At 55.4% G+C, this 16,865-nt stretch overlaps 3 protein-coding genes across 3 annotated transcripts in view; 1 reads left to right on the forward strand and 2 right to left on the reverse strand.

Moving 5' to 3' along the window:
• The window catches only part of LOC137466524 (zinc finger protein 850-like), a 79,833-nt gene that overhangs the window by 9,038 nt on the left and 53,930 nt on the right, over nucleotides 1-16,865 (forward strand). The gene's annotated exons all lie outside the window — the stretch shown is intronic.
• On the reverse strand, nucleotides 1,599-3,945 carry LOC137466519 (class II histocompatibility antigen, B-L beta chain-like). Its single transcript, XM_068178246.1, is given in 6 exon segments — nucleotides 1,599-1,693; nucleotides 2,266-2,477; nucleotides 2,479-2,517; nucleotides 2,749-2,758; nucleotides 3,103-3,375; nucleotides 3,864-3,945. Coding segments are annotated over 6 exon segments (711 nt in total).
• Nucleotides 4,576-16,675, reverse strand: LOC137466518 (zinc finger protein 135-like). The gene is made up of 3 exons (XM_068178245.1): nucleotides 15,749-16,675; nucleotides 5,840-5,842; nucleotides 4,576-4,944 (listed from the first exon to the last, which is right to left on the reverse strand). The coding sequence occupies exons 1-3, from the start codon at nucleotides 16,651-16,653 to the stop codon at nucleotides 4,605-4,607; spliced, it is 1,248 nt and encodes a 415-aa protein (XP_068034346.1). The 5' UTR covers nucleotides 16,654-16,675; the 3' UTR covers nucleotides 4,576-4,604.

The following is a 16,865-nucleotide window of genomic DNA, read 5'->3' on the forward strand; positions in this document are numbered from 1 at the left end:
TTTGTGCTTGCAAACATAAGTAAAATATGCTGTTATTCTCGTAACTGGAGCACAAGCAAAACTGCCCCAGCTAAAGAGAAAGAATGCAAATTTATAAGCTAAAGAGATAAGAAAGACTCCTCCAACCTTGAAACAGACATCGCAGAGTGACCCAGGAGTTCTCTCTGTACTTTCTGACAAAAAGTGAGTACAAGTGTAACTAGCTGTAAGTGTAAGGCAAAATCAGAAGAATGATAATGCATGAACCTATTGTGAAATTCTATGAATATGTAAATTAGCTAGAGTAATAAAAAAGAATCCGGAGTTTTCAGGGACACACATGGCCAGTGAAGGGAAAAGCCTGGCGTGCGCACGGTGCTGCAATACGTACCAAATCTTACAAATCTATCAGAATTGTAAGGTTTTCATTTTCCACCTCAATTCACCCAGCGAGTGCCCCAAGTGAAAGAAGAGCTTCGAGTGAGGGAAGAGAGTGAGGGAAGAGCTTGCAGTGAGGGAAGAGAGTGAGGGAAGAGCTTGGAGTGAGGGAAGACAGTGAGGGAAGAGAGTGAGGGAAGAGCTTTGTGGGCTGCTCCAGCTCCATCCCCCATGGGAGGATCCAGGCTGGATGATCCCCAGTGACCCCCGTTGGGCAGAGCCCTGGTGCCCCCGAATGGGGAATAAAACAGAGAGGAAAACAATGGAGCTGATAAAGGGGCCGATATCTGAGGCCTGACTGAGCAGAAACTGTGGGAGACACAGACACAGTTTAAGTCTCCCTGGGCAAGAAGTGACCAAGCAACCTGTTGTGAGACTTTGTGATAAGATAATGTTCCCAGGTGCCGTGATGTCATGAAGAATGTGTAACCAATGGGAAATTGTTAGCAAACATCGAGCCCTATCTGAGCACCACACAAGTAAAACCCTGTATAAACACCTGGTACCCTCAATGAAATTGGCTTCTGGTCTAAACTCGGCTGTCCCCGTCTCTCCATCATGGATAAGCCCTGTTGTGGGTGATCCCCGTTGGGTGGGGGGAAGGTGTTGGAGGGATTTCTTTCCCTTCTGCTTGTGCTGCTGTGTTTGGTTGGTAATAAATTCCCTCCGTGTGCCCAGGCTGGGTCTGTTGTCCCCGTGCCGGTGCTCGGGGCGGGATCTCTGCCGTTGCTTCTCTCCAGTCCCGGGCCTCTCCTCAGCCAATGAGAGAACGCGATGGACAAGAGTCAGCCAATCAGAGCGAGCGGGGCTGATGACTCACCAGTTGCCGGGCAGACCCGCAGCACCCAGTGTTCCCCACGTGGACCCCACCCTCCCTGCCCAGTCCCGGCCCCCGCGTGGGGTCCCCCCAAGTCCCTCCCCACTGCCCCCCATAACCTGGACTGGGTTTAACTGGGAAGCTTTACTGGGAAGACTGGGAGCAGGCAGGCAAGGGCAGAGTGACAGCAGGGTTGGGGGGACACACGACCCCCCCAAAATCAGCGTGGGGATGAAGCGGGGGGGTCCCGGCCGGGCCCAAGACCACGGGAAGGGACTGCAGCCGGCGGCGGCTCAGGAGCTCTGTGTGCAGAGAAAAGGGGGTGACACCGGTCTGGAGCCCCGGGGAAGGAGCACACAAGCTCCTAGAAGCTGAGCCCCAGCGCCAGGAAGACGAAGCCCAACTTGGAGCCCCCGATCCCTGACAGCATCTTGCTGCGGGCGGCATCCAGTGGCATCTCTGGGGGGTCTGCAGGGGTAAGGACCTCCCAAAACCTCTCAGAGACACCCCAAGCCACTCCAAGTACCTTCCCAGTCACCCCCATCCCACCCAGAACCCACTGAAACCTCCCCCGATCCCTTCCCGGCCTCCCCAGGACCCACCAAAGCCTTGCCCATCCTTCTCAGGATCCCACAGCCCCCTTCCAGTTGCCTCGCACCGCGCCAGGACCCACAAACCCTCTCCCAGTCCCTTCCCAGCCTCACCAGGACTCACCCTGACCCCTCCATGTCTCTTCCCAGCACAACCAACCTCATCCCAAGCTCTGCGTTTCCATCCCCAATCTCCTTCCAGCTCCTCTAGACTCACTCCAATCCTTCCCAGTCACACCCAGCACCTCCAAACTCCCTCCCAGTGTCCAGCAGGACCGCCAGAACCATCCCACCCTCCCCAGCATCCTTGAAACCACTTCTCAGCCCTTCCACACCTCCAAGCCCCTCTCCCAGCTGAAACCAGGCTGTCTCCAACTCCCTCCCAGTTGCTCCCAGCACATCCCAGTGGCTCTTGCAGCGCCCCCAATTCCTCCCCCGTGCCCCAGTGCCAGCTCAGGGGGTGCTCCAGGCTGATGTGCTCCACCTGGCAGCTGCAGGTGAGCCCGCGCCAGGGGGGTGTTTCCAGCAGCACCAGGAGCTGGTAGGTCCAGTCCTTGTTGGGGACCATGTCGGTGGCCTCCACAGAGAGCTCCTGCTGGCCCTGGAACCACCTCAGCTGGGTGTGGGCAGGGTAGAAATCCATCACGGAGCAGCCCCGGCTGGGAGCTCAAGGGCACCAGCGAGATGGATACGCTGGGGACACTGGGAGAGAGCGGGGACAGACTGGGATCAGCTGGGGGGAACTGGGAGAGAGAAAACTGGGAGAGAGAGGGGAGGGGTGGGGTGGCCTTGGGAGGGACTGGGAATCGACTGGGAAGGACTGGGGTGGCACTCAGAGAGATGGGAGGGGATGGGGGGCACTGGGAGGGAGGATGGAGGTCTAGGAGTGAACTGGGAATGGACTGGGAATGGACTGGGAGGGACTGGGGCGGCACTGGGAGGAACTGGGAACGAAGCGCGCGGCACTGGGAGGCCGAGTCCAGTGCGGGGCACTCGGCGCTGCGGGTCTGCCTGGCAACTGATGAGTCATCAGAGACACGCGCTCTGATTGGCTGAGAGGCGGCAGCACCACGCTAGGCTGAGATGGACAGCCGGGAGGCACTGGGAGAGACTGGGATGGACTGGGAGAGCCACGGGGCTCAGTGGCAGGGACACAAGGTCTCGGGGATGGGCACAAGGAGGGCTGAGGGCTCTGGGCCGATCCCAGGGAGGTTTTGAGAGGCTCCAGGGTCATTGGCAGGGCAGGGCCCGAGGGGACACGCTCTGCCCCGCGCTCACCTTGGCGCTCCGTGAGGAACGGGCTGAGATACTCGTGGTTGTACCGGCACAGCCAGTCCGCCGCAGCCCTTTTTTGCTCCATAACGTCTGGGTCGCTGTTCCAATACCTGGCTGCTGTCTCCCCATAGGGGGTGAACCCCAAAAAGTGCCCCACGTCGCAGTCGAACATCGCGTACTGCTCCCGATTGTAGATGAACCTGCTCAGGTACCTCACCTTCTCCGTGCCGTTCATGAAGTGACACTCGGACTTTCCCACGTACTGGAACACCCCTGTGTGTGCAGGACACAGGTCCGGGGGTGCCCCCCCAGCAGCCCCAGAGCTCCGGCATCCACCCCGGATCCCCACTCCGCACCCCCTTTGCCCCAGGGCCGCCATGGATCTCTCCTGCCCGAGCTGCCACTTCCTCTTTTGCACCCTTCCCCCATTTGCCCTTCCACATCCTCTCCCCTCCGACTTTCAGCCTCTCCCCAGATGAGTTTTGGGGTCCCATTTACTCCTTTTCCTCTTTCCCAACCTTTTAAACACAATTTCCCAAAAGCCCTGCCTTCCTTCCCGCTCAGGTTTGGGGTCCTACTCTCCCCTTTTCTCCACTTTCCCACCCTCTCCCACCCCTTCCTCACCTGCCCCCAATCCTCAGCCCCTCCCGCTCTTCCTTTCGGGGTCCCCTCCTCCTCCTGCCCCTGCAATTTCGGGCTCCCACCGCCCCCTTTTCCCCATTCTCCCCCCTGTCCCACCGCCTCCCGCCCCCCCCGCTCTCCCGAGAGCTCCGCGCCCGCAGCCGGGGGGGCTCCCAGCACCACCAGTGCCACCAGTACGGCCCCAGCTGCCGCCACTCGCCCCATGGCCAGCGCCGCCCAGGGAGCACCAGCCCCAGAGCGGCCGCGCTGCGCTGGCAGCACCAGTCCGGAGCAGCGCGGGCTCAGCAGCGCCGCGCGCTCTCATTGGCTCCGAGCACTTTTGGGCACCGATTGCCGAGGCTCTGCCGCACAACCGATGACTCCTCAACTCCTCGCGCTCCCATTGGCTGCAGCGCGTTTTGGCTGCGTTTGGATTGGCTGAGCGGTTCCGGGACGCTGCAGCCCCGGCTGGGGCTTTTCCAGGCCCGGGGAGCCTTGGGGCGCTGCGCAGCTGGGAGCTCAGCTGTGCCCAGAAATGTGTGCCCGGCTGCGCGGGGTCTCAGGGGTGCCCGTGGCGAGGGGTGACGCTGGCCCCATGCCAGGCACCCCCCAGAGCCGCTCTGTCCCTGCCCCCCGCAGCCGCACAGGGACAGAAAATGGAACCGAGGGTTCCTGCCTGGGGACAAGGAGCGGGAGAGATCCCTCAGCAAATCCGGCACGGGCACAACAGACCCGGCCCGGGCACAGGGAGGGAATTTATTACCAACCAAATCACACCAGGACAAGCAGAGGGGAAAGAAATCTCTCCAACACCTTCCCCACACCCAACTGGGATCACCCAGAGCAGGGTCACCGGGGCTCTGCCCAACGGGGCTCACTGGGGATCATCCAACGTGGATCCTCCCATGGGGGATGGAGCTGGAGCAGCACACGAAGCTCTTCCTGCACTCGGGGCACTCACAGGGCCTCTCCCTGGTGTGGAAGTGCTGGTGAGTGACGATCCCTGAATTCCACCTGAAGCTCTTCTGCCATTCCAAGCACTCATAGGGCCGTTCCCCAGTGTGGATCCTGTGGTGCTTGGTGAGGTCAGAGGTCCCACTGAAGCTCTCCCCACACTCCCCACACCCACAGGGCCTCTCCCCAGTGTGGGTGTTCTGGAGTTCCACCAGGGTGGAGCTGCAGCTGAAACCTTGCCCACATTCCAAGCACTTGTGAGGCTTCTCCCTGCCATGAGGCTTCTCCACCAGCTCCGAGCTCCGGCTGGATCTCCGGCCGCCTTCCTGGCTCAGGGGGGCTCTTTCCTCCCTGCAGCTCCCTGGGCTGGGTTTGCAGCCCCTCCTCCTGCAGGATGTATGGGGCTTTTCCTCCTTCTCCATCCAGCCACACCCTGGGAATGACAAATCCTGCTTTGGGGAAAACCAAGGTGGGAGCGCATTGGAGTAGAGGCGCCTCACTGCTCAAGTCCATCCCTAGAACTCAGCAGGAGTCTTGTGTCCATGGAAATCTCCACTATATCAAGGTTCAGCCCAAAACAACTCTCCCAGGAGTTCCCGATCTCTGATCTCTCCACTTTTGGCGTTCCAGAGGTTTCCTTTCCTTGGGATGATGGGGGTCCAATGGCTCCAGGGGTTCCCCCTTCTCCAGCCTCCTGCTTAGGGATGATCCAGGGGCTTTTGGGGGTCCATGGGGTCCCTTCTGCCCTGATGATCTACTTTGAGATCCCAGGGGTCCCAGGAGTCCCTCCTCTCCAGGCTCCCCCCTTTCCAGCCAGCCGGGGTTCCCCCAGCTCCAGGATCACCCCTCTCTTCTCTCTCCATTCCGGGGGTCGCAGGGGTTGCCCCTTCTCTGCTCCCCCGGGGGTCCCCAGGACCAATGTCCTCCCCCTGGTGGCCCTGGGCAATGGCCACGTGGACTCCCAAAGATCCCCCCAAGGGGCTCAGCTTTGGGGTCCTGCAAGACCCAAACCTACACACACACACAGAGAAAAACAAAAAAAAAAAAAAAAACAAACAAAACAAAACAAAAAAAACCCCTCCCAGGGTTTATTTGGGCCTCCCAGACGACATTTGGGGCTCAATTCCACAATCTGCAAGCTCCAAACACACCCCAATAAAAAAACCCTCTCAGGGACTCCCCGATAGATTTGGGACGAGCTCCCCCTCCCCTCTCACCTGCAGGATGAGCTGGGGGCGATGGTCCCGGGGCCAAGGGTACTGCGGCCACAGGGGGCACTGGAACCTCCTGTTTCTCCTCCTTTTCCTGCTCCTGCTCCTCCTCTTCCTGCTCCTCCTCTTCCTCTCTCCCTCCTCCTCCTCCTTCCTCATCCCACCTCCTGCCCAGTTCCTGCCTTCTCTATATTTAGAGTGGAGAACCTTGCTTGTTTTAGAACGAGAACAAAGATCCCAGAGGGAACACGGCTTGCTGGTTTTAGCCAGAAGTGTCAGTGACTAAAGGTCATGTTTGCTCTGCTTTGGTGCCGTCCTTGTTCCTCCTCAGTGTTCAGGCTGGGCTATGGGGTGTCCTTGTTTGCTGCATTTTCAGAGCTCCTCCTGGATCCTTTGGGCAACAGGCTGTGCCCTGGGAGGGTTCTTTGTGCTCCTTTGTGACACAGGAGAACCTTCCAGGCGGTTTCTGCGTGAGCTGCTGCTGTGATGTCACAGGAGCACTGCCACGTCCCCGAGGTGTTCCCGTTGCTGTGGCACACGGGGGCCTCAGTGTCCAGAGTGGCTCTGGGCACTGCTCGTTGCCGGAGGATCCTCCTGCCCGAGGCATTCTCAGCAGCCAGCCCAGCCCTGACGGGTGTCCTTCTGTGCTTGCAGGGCTACAGTCTGCAGACGTGTGCAGCGCAGCCAAAATGATCCAGCACGTGGCTGCTGCAGTTTGCACGCTGTACTCTGTGGCGTATGCGGGGTATTTTTTAACCCACTTGGCACGTAAGTCGAGGTTTTCCCTCGGTGCTGTGGCTCTGGGCTTGCTGTGTGCTTGCTGTTCTTCCTCTGGGCCTGAGCTGACTTTGTAACCAAATTGCCATGAAGACACCATTGCTCTGGGAGAGCTCCTGGCAGCAGCTGCAGCTGGAAAAGGGGGTGTCTGCAGCCAGCGGGGCGTGCACAGCATTTGCAATGAGCCCTGGGGGGTTCTGTTCCCTCAAGCGGGGAGTCTGTGGCAGCAGAGCCTGGAACTGCCTGTCCAGCCAAGAGCTGACCCAGCCCAGTATTTTGTGCTGTTCTCTTGCTGTGTGAAGGGACTGTGGCTCCTGGAGGGATGTTGTGAAAGCAAAATGCTCTCTCGGGGTTGCCTTGCTCCGGGGCATTTCCCACCACAGGCAGTTTTTTTCCTGACAGCATCTGGTTCATGTTCCCTCTTCCCTTGCAGGGCACCTCATGAGTGGATCCCGAGCAGCTCCTCCTTCGGTGAGTGGGAAAGGAACCTTTGGTGTTTGGAATTGTGCAGCAAGTTGTGAGCTCGGCATGTGGCAGCCGTGTGCCCGCCTGGAAGGCTGAAGGAAAGTTCCTGTCAGTGTCCTTGCAGCAGCAAAGGGATCCCTGGGACTTTTCTCCTTTTCTGCTGAAGTGCTTTTGAAGAGCTGCAGGTCTGGTTTTGCAGGCAGAGCATTGCTTGCTGGATCTAGTCATGGTGGAATATGGAATTCCCAACAATAAGGGGCACTGTCGACTTTAGCCCATTGTTAGTTTGAACAGCTCCGAACCCAATTTCTGCTTAGTGCAGCTGGATGTGCAGCTGAGGGTAAATAAGGTGATAACTGAGGCAGAACTTCCTGTCCCTCACGCTGCCGTCTGTCCACAGGGCACAAAAGCAGCACCAGCACCTCCTCCGGCTCCCTCTGCTTCCAAAGAGGAGGCCAAAGAGGAGGAAGGCAGCAGTGAGCTTCCCGCTGTTCCGGGGGACGATGGTGAACGTCCCTCAGTGCCGGGAGATGACAGTGAACTTCCCGCTGCTCCGGGAGACGAGGGCGAATATCCTGCGCTGTGGGAACACAACGGCGAGGCTCCCGCGGTGTGGGACAAGGACAGTGGACATCTCCTGGTGTGGGACAAGGACAGAGGACATCCTGTGTCTTGGGAAGAGGAGGGTGAACGTCTCCCAGCATGGGAAGTGGACAGTGAATGTCCCCTGGCTTTCAAAGATGATGGCGAACCGGCAGCGTTTTGGGAAGAGGACGGAGAAGCTGCAGCGTTTTGGGAAAAGGACAGAGAAGCTCCCTGTGCTTGGCAAGAGGACACTGAACCTCCCTCGGCTGTGGGATCCTGGGCTGAACATTCTGACAGCAGCACAGCCCTGCAGCCAGAGGGGAGAGGGGAGTGGTGCCTGATGCAGCTGAGTACGTCTGCTCTGTTCCTGTGTGCCAGAGCAGGGTGCTGTGTGTGTGTCTCGGCATCAGCTGCACCCAGTGCTGCTCTGCAGCTGAATGTGCCAGGGTCATTTCTTGTCCTTCCCCAGCTGAGACCAAGGGGCTGATGGCCCCAGGGAGGGGGGCTGCATTCTGGCTCTGCTGCAAGGCGGGGTCTCACTCTGGGAGGGAGCGTCTTCCACGTGGTTTCTTTCAGGGAACACCGTGAGCCTGGCGGAGCCTGCCGAGAAATACCTGGAAGTGGAGCAGATTGGCCAAGGGTAAGTGCATGGCAGTTACTTCTGAACAAGCAGGCCCAGGTGTTGTGCTGGTGCAGGATCAAGTGAGAAGTCAGGAGAGCTCCAAACACCTCCAGACACTGGGGCGCCATCCTGCTGTCCCTCAGTCCTGATCAGAATTGATACCTGTGCTCACAAGGCACCGTCAAAGGCCCCTGAGGCTGGCACTGTCCTGCCTGCAGCAAGGAGTAGGACCTGGAAGATCTTCTGTCCCTGGAATTGGATTGCCTAAAAGAGCCACTCACCATCTGGTGACTGTCAGAAAACAGTTCTCAAGGATAATTCTTTCAAATATTTTGCTTCAAAAAATATCCTCGGGTCAGGATTAACAACCTAATGGTTTAGAAACAGAAACCAGAGCTGAACTAATAAGTGCTCTATTCTAGCACAGGTAGTAGAGCCCATACATTCAGTAACAGACACAGAGCTGATGCACTCTGGGGGAAAATGCATCACCTGCCTGATGGCAGGGCCCTTGTGGATCCTGCAGGTCTTAGGCAGGAAATGGAAAAGGATGGAATGCATTCTTTTCCAGTTCTTTGGACACCCATTGCTCACTTCAGGTTTTGAACTAAAGCAGTGCAGCGTGGACATTTGGGATTTGCTCCAGCCCAATTCCTTGGTGTTGGGTCCCAGTTTTCTCTGGCACACCTTGCATGGCAGAGGGCTGGTGGCTGCTGCGCTGTTGTTGGAAGGGTCGATGCCCCCAGGTGTTTGTGAACGCTGCAGGCAGCAGAGATCTCCTGTCTGGGCTGGCTTTCACTGCCAGGGCCTAAAGCGCTGCTTCTTTCTTCTCTGCTGTTTTGTCTCCAGGGCTTTCGGAACCGTTTCTAAAGGACTCGACAGGGCCACTGGAGGAGAGGTCAGTGTCAACACGCCCAGCACGTCTGGCAGCTCTCCAGGGCTCTCCCCTCTGCTGGGAGCTGTGGCTGCAGCTTTGGGGGCCAGCAGAGCTTTCCTGCACAGGCTGCTCCTCTGCAGGCAGAGCCGTGTCAGCCTGCAGAGCACAGCTGGGACAGACTTGGTCCTTCTGAAGTGCCCAAAGGAATGCAAGGAGGGCAATGGATGTGTGTGTTTGCTTTGTTGTGCAATCCCAGCCAGAGCAGTTGCATCTGAAATCATGACCCAATCCCATAGAACTGCTAAAGGGTTCCCGGCTGTTTTGCTCTGTTTGCACAGAACCAGAATTACCTCCTGCTTGCAAAATGTGTTTGAACAATAATGAGAGTGTTGAGGCCATTTGAGAAGACTGTAGGTGCAGAGAATGTGGTTAGAGCTTGGAGGCTGACAGCTGAGGGGCCATTTCTGCAGAGCCTGCAAGGCCAAATGTCTCTGGCCATGTGTCCTGTAAGCAGCCCCCAGCGAGCAGAGCAATGGGCTGTGGGAATGGCACTTGCTGAGCTCTGGTGTCCCATCCCAAGGCAGTTTGGCACAGCCCGGCTCCGTTGCCCCAAAAAGACTCGCTCCGTGTTTGCTGCGGCCTCCTGCCACAGACTCCTCCAGTGAAAGGTCTGCAATGTCCCTTCAGGTGGCCATAAAGAAAATGAGTCTGAGAGGGCAGAACAGGGAACGAGCTGTGAATGAGCTCCTGCTCCTGAAGGACAAGAAGAACCCCAACATTGTCAGCCCTTTGGACAGGTGAGTGCTCCAGGCCTTATCCCGTGCCCGGGCCCTGCCTTAACCTTTCCTGCCATCCGTAGTCTGTAGCCTGATTTGAAAATGCCTGACCCAGCCGTATCTTCCCAAAACAACAGCCTGGCAGTTCGCTCCCTCCGTGTGCTTTTGTTGCTTTGGTTTGGTTTTCCCTTCAAGCTGACCCTGTTTTCTGTGTCTTACAACAAGTGCTGGTAAACCACAGCAGAAATTATTTCCCTTGGCTTCTTCTTCCCAGCCCTTTCCCATTGCTGCAGATGCCAGGAAGACCAGGTTCTTGTTCCCAGAAATGCCTCGTTTGCCCATTTGTCACTGGCCTTGCCTGTTTCTGAAGGGACTTTCTGAAAGTTTTTCTGACCCCTTTTGTCCCAAGTGCTGCCCGGCCTCCTCCCCTGGATAACCCTGGGAGCTGTGTTGCCTTGTTCTGCAGGGAAGGGTGGAACTGATGAGTTCAGAAGCTGAACCAGCTGGGGGCCAGTGTTGTGGTTCCACATTGATCTGGGCCTTTGCTAAACTGCATTTTTCACCTGCTTGCCATCTCAGGCCTCTCCTTTCTCACAGGGGTCTCCTCCTTTAGACTGTGCAGATCCCAAGGGCTGTGCAGCCTGGCAGGAATGTCTCTCCATTGGATTCTGTCCTCATTGACAAGTGACCTGGCAACAAAACTCCACTCCAGGCTTTTCCATGGGGGAATTGAGCACTGCACATTGGTCTCCATGCCACTGCTTTCCTCTTCCAGCTTCCTTGTTGATGGAGATCTCTGGCTGGTGATGGAATACATGGATGGAGGAACTTTGCAGGATGTTGTCAGACAGACACGCATGGCTGAAGGAGAGATGGCAGCCGTCAGTCGGGAGGTGAGGGATCCTGCCTGTGACTGCCATGCCTTGGACACGATGGTCCTTCCCAAGAGGGCGTGAGAGCAGGAGTGGCTCCAGGCTCAGGGCTTTGTTTCTCTGTTGTTTTCATGAGCTGGAGAAGAAAGAGCCCCTGCAGCGAACGGCCTGCCAGCAGCACTGCACTTCTGCTCTGTTCTTGTTCTCTTTCCTGCTGTTGTGGCACTCTCTGCCTGTTTTGGATTTGATGTGCTGTTCTCAGCTTTGCCTTGAACCGTTTGCCTGGAGCTTGTCTGCACTGCACTCCTGGCCTGTCACAGCAAAGTCGCTGCTGGCAGAATTCTAAACTGTCCTTTCTTGTGTGATATATTCCGGCCATTGGTTTTTACCCTCGTGTTTCTTGTTCTCTCTCAGTGTCTGCAGGGCCTGCATTTCCTCCATTCGAACCGGGTGATCCACAGAGATCTGAAGAGCTCCAACATCCTTCTGGGCATGGACGGCTCTGTCAAGCTGGGTGGGTGTTCCTGGCCAGGCACGGCGCTCCCGGGGTGCGGCTGTGGGGCTGCTTCCCAGTGACGGCCAGAGCCCCACAAGGGCTGCTGGGGGCACTGCCCGGCCCCTGCTGCCAGCTGAGAGCGGCTGCCCCTGCAGAGAGCTCAGGAGAGGAGCAGGCTGTCAGGGGTGCCTTTGCTCCGGGAATGGCCCTCCCAGAGGGGCAGGAGTTGGGATCTAAATCTCCAAGGGAATCAGTAAAAGCAACTGCACGAAAGCTGAGGGTTTCTTTAAGGCTCCAGCTCAGTTCCATCTTTCCTTGGCTACAGCCCTGAGGACTTTTTCAGCTGACTTCACTGCTGCATTCTCAGCCTGAGAGCAGGGAGTCTTTGTGCTTGGTTTCCTCATTCCAGCTGCCTTTGACAGTGTTTGTTTCTGTCCTCAGCTGATTTTGGCCTCAGCGCTCAGCTCAGCCCTGAGCAGGACCAGCGCAGCTCCAGGGTGGGCACTGCTCACTGGATGGCCCCAGAAGTTGTCACCAGTTCTCCTTACGGCCCCAAGGTGGACATCTGGTCTTTTGGAATTGTGACCATCGAGATGGTGGAAGGAGAACCTCCTTACTTCAGGGAAACGAGGGCCATGGTAAGAGGCCAATTCTCCCGTGGTTGCAGAGGCCTGTGAGCACAGGGTGACCCTGCACTGGGAGCAGCAGCTGGAGGTTTCTGCACATGGGGAAGGGAATTCCCAGAGGACTGGAGTCTCAACACAGACACATATTCTGCAGTCTCCAGACACAATTTGCTTTGGGATTTATGTTGTTGCAGTTCTTCTGGCTGTGAGGATGACCTGAAAATGTGAAGCAAGTGCACCAGCTCTTTACAATGGCTGTGGCAGCACCAGGGTTTGGGTTTTTTGGTTGGCATAGAAAAATGAGCTGTGAGCAGCATCTCTGCCAGGGAGGAAAGTGCCCCTGGAGCTGGGGCTGGGAAGCCGGGGTCGATGTGAGCACTTGTGGGTGGGAAGGAAGCTGGCAGAGCGCTGAGTTTGCTTTTCCTGCAGGCTCGCGCTCTGATCCGGCAGAACGGGACCCCGCAGCTGCAGGAGCCCAGGCGCCTGTCGGCTCTGCTGCGGGACTTCCTCGAGTGCAGCCTGGAGCCGGACGAGGAGCGGCGCTGGTCTGCCCAGGAGCTGCTGCAGGTGAATGCCAAGCGGCTGCAGGGGAAGCAGCAGCGCCAGGGAGGGGTTTTCCTGTGGGGCCCCCTCCGATGGTCTCCGGTCTCGCTGCTTTCCACACGCAAAGCAAGCAGAATCCTCGCCTGGTTTGGCTTGGTAGGGGCCTTTCAAGGTCATCTGCACCTGGGGCCCCACAGCGAGCAGGGCCATCTTCAAGCAGCTCAGGTGGCTCAGAGCCCTGCCCGACCTGAGCTTGGATGTTCCCAGGGAGGAGGCACCTCCCACATCTCTGGGCACCTTCTGTCAGTGCTTCCCCATTCTCCTGCTAAAAAAATTCTGCCTTAGATCTCATCTGAGCCTGCTTCCCCCTCCTGAGTTTCAGACCATTTCCCTTTGTCCTGTTGCAACAGAGCCTGTGAAGAAGTTGACTCTGGAAAGTAACGGTTCATTTCTTTCTTTTTTCTCCTTTGGGCAGCACCCATTTTTATCATCAGCCAAGCCTCTCTCCAGCCTGACCCCTCTGATCATCACAGCAAAGCAACTGAGGCAGCAGTGGAGGAGATGAAGCACTGGAGGACAGCATTTAGTTACAGTAGTTAGTTAGGACAGCTAGTTAGTTATGGTAGTTAGCAGTGCCAGTTAGTTATGGTAGTTAGTAGTGCTAGTTGGTTAAGGTAGTTAGGACAGCCTGTTTGTTACGGCTCTTATGACAGCCTGTTTGTTATGGCAGTTTTTGAATAAAAACTCTCTTAAACCTCAACTCCCTTGACGTGTCCCTTCCTTCTCCCTGTGTGACTCAGCTGCCCGGAGCAATGTGAGGGGAGAGCGGGCCCAGCCTCGCCCAGAGCTGAGCCCCAGCAGAGCCCTGGCAGAGCCCAGAGCAGCCTCGGCATCTGCAGAGTCAGCCTGGAAGGAGGCGCTTGGAGCCTTCTCGGCTGCACCCGACTCTTGGTTACAAACTGTGGGTGGTGGAAAATGCCACCGGCTCTTCAAGAGGGCAGAAGGGGCCCCGGGAAGGCCCAAGTGCTCCATGCAAGGGAAAAACCTGCCCTGGGTTTGTTATAAAGAACTATGTAATTGGCGGCTTTTACTATTATGTCTTGACTTCTGCAACTTATTCCTAATCACAACATGAAAGATGAGCTGATTTTGATATAGGACAGTTTGTAATCACTTTTAACTGCTTTTGCTGTCATACAATTTGTTGGCTTTTTGTGGCCAATGCCCTGGCCTCTGTGTCGCTCAAATCCTCAGAACATCATTCATGGATGATATTTTAGTTTGTGGACAGTGTGAAAAATATACATTCTAGTTTTGGCTTTTGCAAAGTATTGAAGTGGATGCTACGTGTTGTGCATTAGAATGTTAACTTTTGCAGAAGTAGCTGCAGTTGTGAAATAATAACTAATGCTTTTATTTTTGTAACTAACTGACAAGAATAACTCAGAGATATTTGTGAAACAGCTAATGTTGATTTAAAGTACTTGTGGAAGTAGCTAAAACCGTCTGCATGGCCAGATAACATTTAAGGAACGGGTGTGATGAGGACCCCTGCCGCTGACCCTTCGACTGTCAATAACTGTCGCCTACTGATGTGGAAACCCAGGGCTCCGGGAATATTTCTCTGTCTGCTCTGGGGTGTCCTGACCCCCAGGGGAGCACTGACTTTGACCCTCGTTCATGGAGAAAACTTCCAAAGCCTCAAGGTAAACTAGAAACCACAAAAGTGTGAAAGAGATTGTAGAGATTGTAGAGAGTGGTGGAGTATGTCACATGGGTGAGACATTTAGGTTTTAGGATTTTTAGTATGTTATAGATGGGTTCAAGATGGAGGATATAGGGTGTTGTCTTGAGTTCCCTTCTTCTTTCTTCTTGCCTTTAGGTGATGTCTTGTAATTGGATAGAAAAATCCGCATTAAAAATCTGGGTCTTTAGGGCTCATTTATTGGGTTAGAAAGGAAAATAATTTAGGTGTTCCTACTTAATTGGGTAGCTTAGTTTTTGATTAGATTTAAAAGGCCATGTAACAAGAGATTGTTGGCCATTTTTGTGCTGTTTTTCCTGCACGCAGAGTCTGGTGCAGACAGTGTGCTGAAGTTTTGATAAGGTAACAATAAACAGAAGCTGAAGACCAAAAAAGTCCAATGCATCTCTCCTTCCTGACACAGAACTGCTCCAGGAGGGTCTCCCCTGCCAGGGGAGCCCCCAGGGAGTTGCCCAACTTGGGACCTGCAGACTCACAGCTGAAACCAGGGATCAGGGGGCTGTTGTGAGGAAGTGACACACAACCCTCAGAACAACAATCAACGATTCCTGCACGTACTCTAGAAAGGCAGTTGGGGCTCAAACCAACTTAAAGAGTTCCTGGAACAAGTAAACGAGTTCAAAGAAATCTTTCAATGTGTACAATCTTTATCAATATGTTCCAATAAAATGGAAAAAATAGATAAGAAGAGTTGCTATGGCTAACCAGTGTGCCTCTGGCCATTGCCAAACACCCACCACTGTTACTGATTTGTCTCTAATTATGCCTTCTTAAAGTTTTGAAAATTCTAAAGCATGAGGCTCATTTCTCACCAAACCCAAGGTACTCACCCCTTGCTTTCTTGCAAGCCATTGCCAATCCTCAATTTCATCTGGGTGGAGAAGAATGAAAAGGAAAAGGAAGACGCACTGGTGTGGAGGCCCAGGAACCCACCATAAGAATCTCAGTCCCTCAGCTGTGGAGGAATCTGAAACAGGGACCAATTATAAAAGGGTGGCTGGACAGGAACAAACGCAGATCCCAATCAATGTGGTTAATCCTACGTTCTCCCTTTATTGTTTACAGACAGTAGTTTTTATACACTTCCAGATAGTTTACAATCGTGAGCACACTGTCATTGGCAAGCAAACATTGTTTGTTCCTCTCTTAAGGTGACTAAATGTTCACACTGCAGACCTATACAAAATCACAGCTAGATAGCTCAGTACATTGTATTATACCTTAACATAATTTCTGACTGCGCCACAAACTTATTCTTAACTGCGCCACAGGCTTCAAGGCCTCTGTGGCCCACATCTGAGGCCTAGGCTGGGGTAGGTCAACCTTCATTCCAACCATATAAATCATGAACATCCAGATTGTGACCTCTTTCTCTCAGAAATTGTTCTACACATCTCTCACTCTCTTCCCTCACTCCAAGCTCTTCCCTCACTCGGGGCACTCCCAGGGCTTCCCTTACTGGTGCCACCGTTGGTGTCTGGTCAAGTTTGAGCTCGTGGAGAAGCTCTTCCCACACTCCCCACACTCATAGGGCCTCTCCCCGGTGTGGATGCGCCGATGCACAGAGAGGTTGGCATTTTGGTTGAAGCCCTTCCCGCAGTCGGGGCAGCGGAAGGGCCTCTCATCTGTGTGAATCCGCTCATGTGTGAGGAGATTGGAGCTGGTGTGAAACCTCTTCCCACACTGGGGACACTCGTAGGGCCTCTCCCCAGTGTGGATGCGCTGGTGTCTTCTCAGTTTGGAGCTCCACCCAAAGCTCTTCCCACATTCCAAGCAGGTGTAGGGCCATTCCCCAGTGTGGATCAGCTGGTGCTGGATCAGGTCAGAGCTCTCTCTGAAGCTCTTCCCACACTTCCCACACTCGTAGGGCCGCTCCCCAGTATGGATGCGCTGGTGTCTTCCTAGGGCAGAGCTCCACCCAAAGCTCATCCCACATTCCAAGCAGGTGTATGGCAGCTCCCTGGTATGGATCACCTGGTGCTGGATCAGGTTGGAGCTCTGGCTGAATCTCTTCCCACACTCCCCACACTCGTAGGGCCGTTCCCCAGTGTGGATCCTCTGGTGGCGGATCAGGTGAGAGCTCCGGCGGAATCCCTTCCCACACTCCCCACACTCATAGGGCCGTTCCCCAGTGTGGATCCTCTGGTGCCGGAGCAGGCTGGAGCTCTGGCTGAAGCCCTGACCACACTCCAAGCACTTGTGGGGCTTCTCCCTGCCATGAGGCTTCTCCACCAGCTCCGAGCTCCAGCTGGATCTCCGGCCGCCTTCCTGGCTCAGGGGGGCTCTTTCCTCCCCGCATCTCCCTGGGCTGGGTTTGCAGCCCCTCCTCCGGCAGGATCTCTGGGGCTTTTCCTCCTCCTCCATCCAGCCACACCCTGGGAATGACAAATCCTGCTTTGGGGAAAAAAACAAGAGAAGAGCAACTTGGACTGGAGGTTCCTCCCTGCCCAAGTTCATCTAAAGAAGTCATTGGTAGGTTTTTGTATGTAAGAACCTCCAAAACACCAAGATTCAGCCCACAAATCCTGCAAACTTCAAGACACAGATCAAAAACATCCCAAACCTCACAAGTCAGC

This window comes from Anomalospiza imberbis, unplaced genomic scaffold (genome assembly GCF_031753505.1).
Source record: "Anomalospiza imberbis isolate Cuckoo-Finch-1a 21T00152 unplaced genomic scaffold, ASM3175350v1 scaffold_247, whole genome shotgun sequence".
Taxonomy (NCBI): domain Eukaryota; kingdom Metazoa; phylum Chordata; class Aves; order Passeriformes; family Viduidae; genus Anomalospiza; species Anomalospiza imberbis.

Coding starts and splice junctions, on each gene's coding strand:
- LOC137466518 (XM_068178245.1), bottom strand. CDS start 16,653: ATGGAGGAGGAGGAAAAGCCCCAGAGATCCTGCCGGAGGAGGGGCTGC.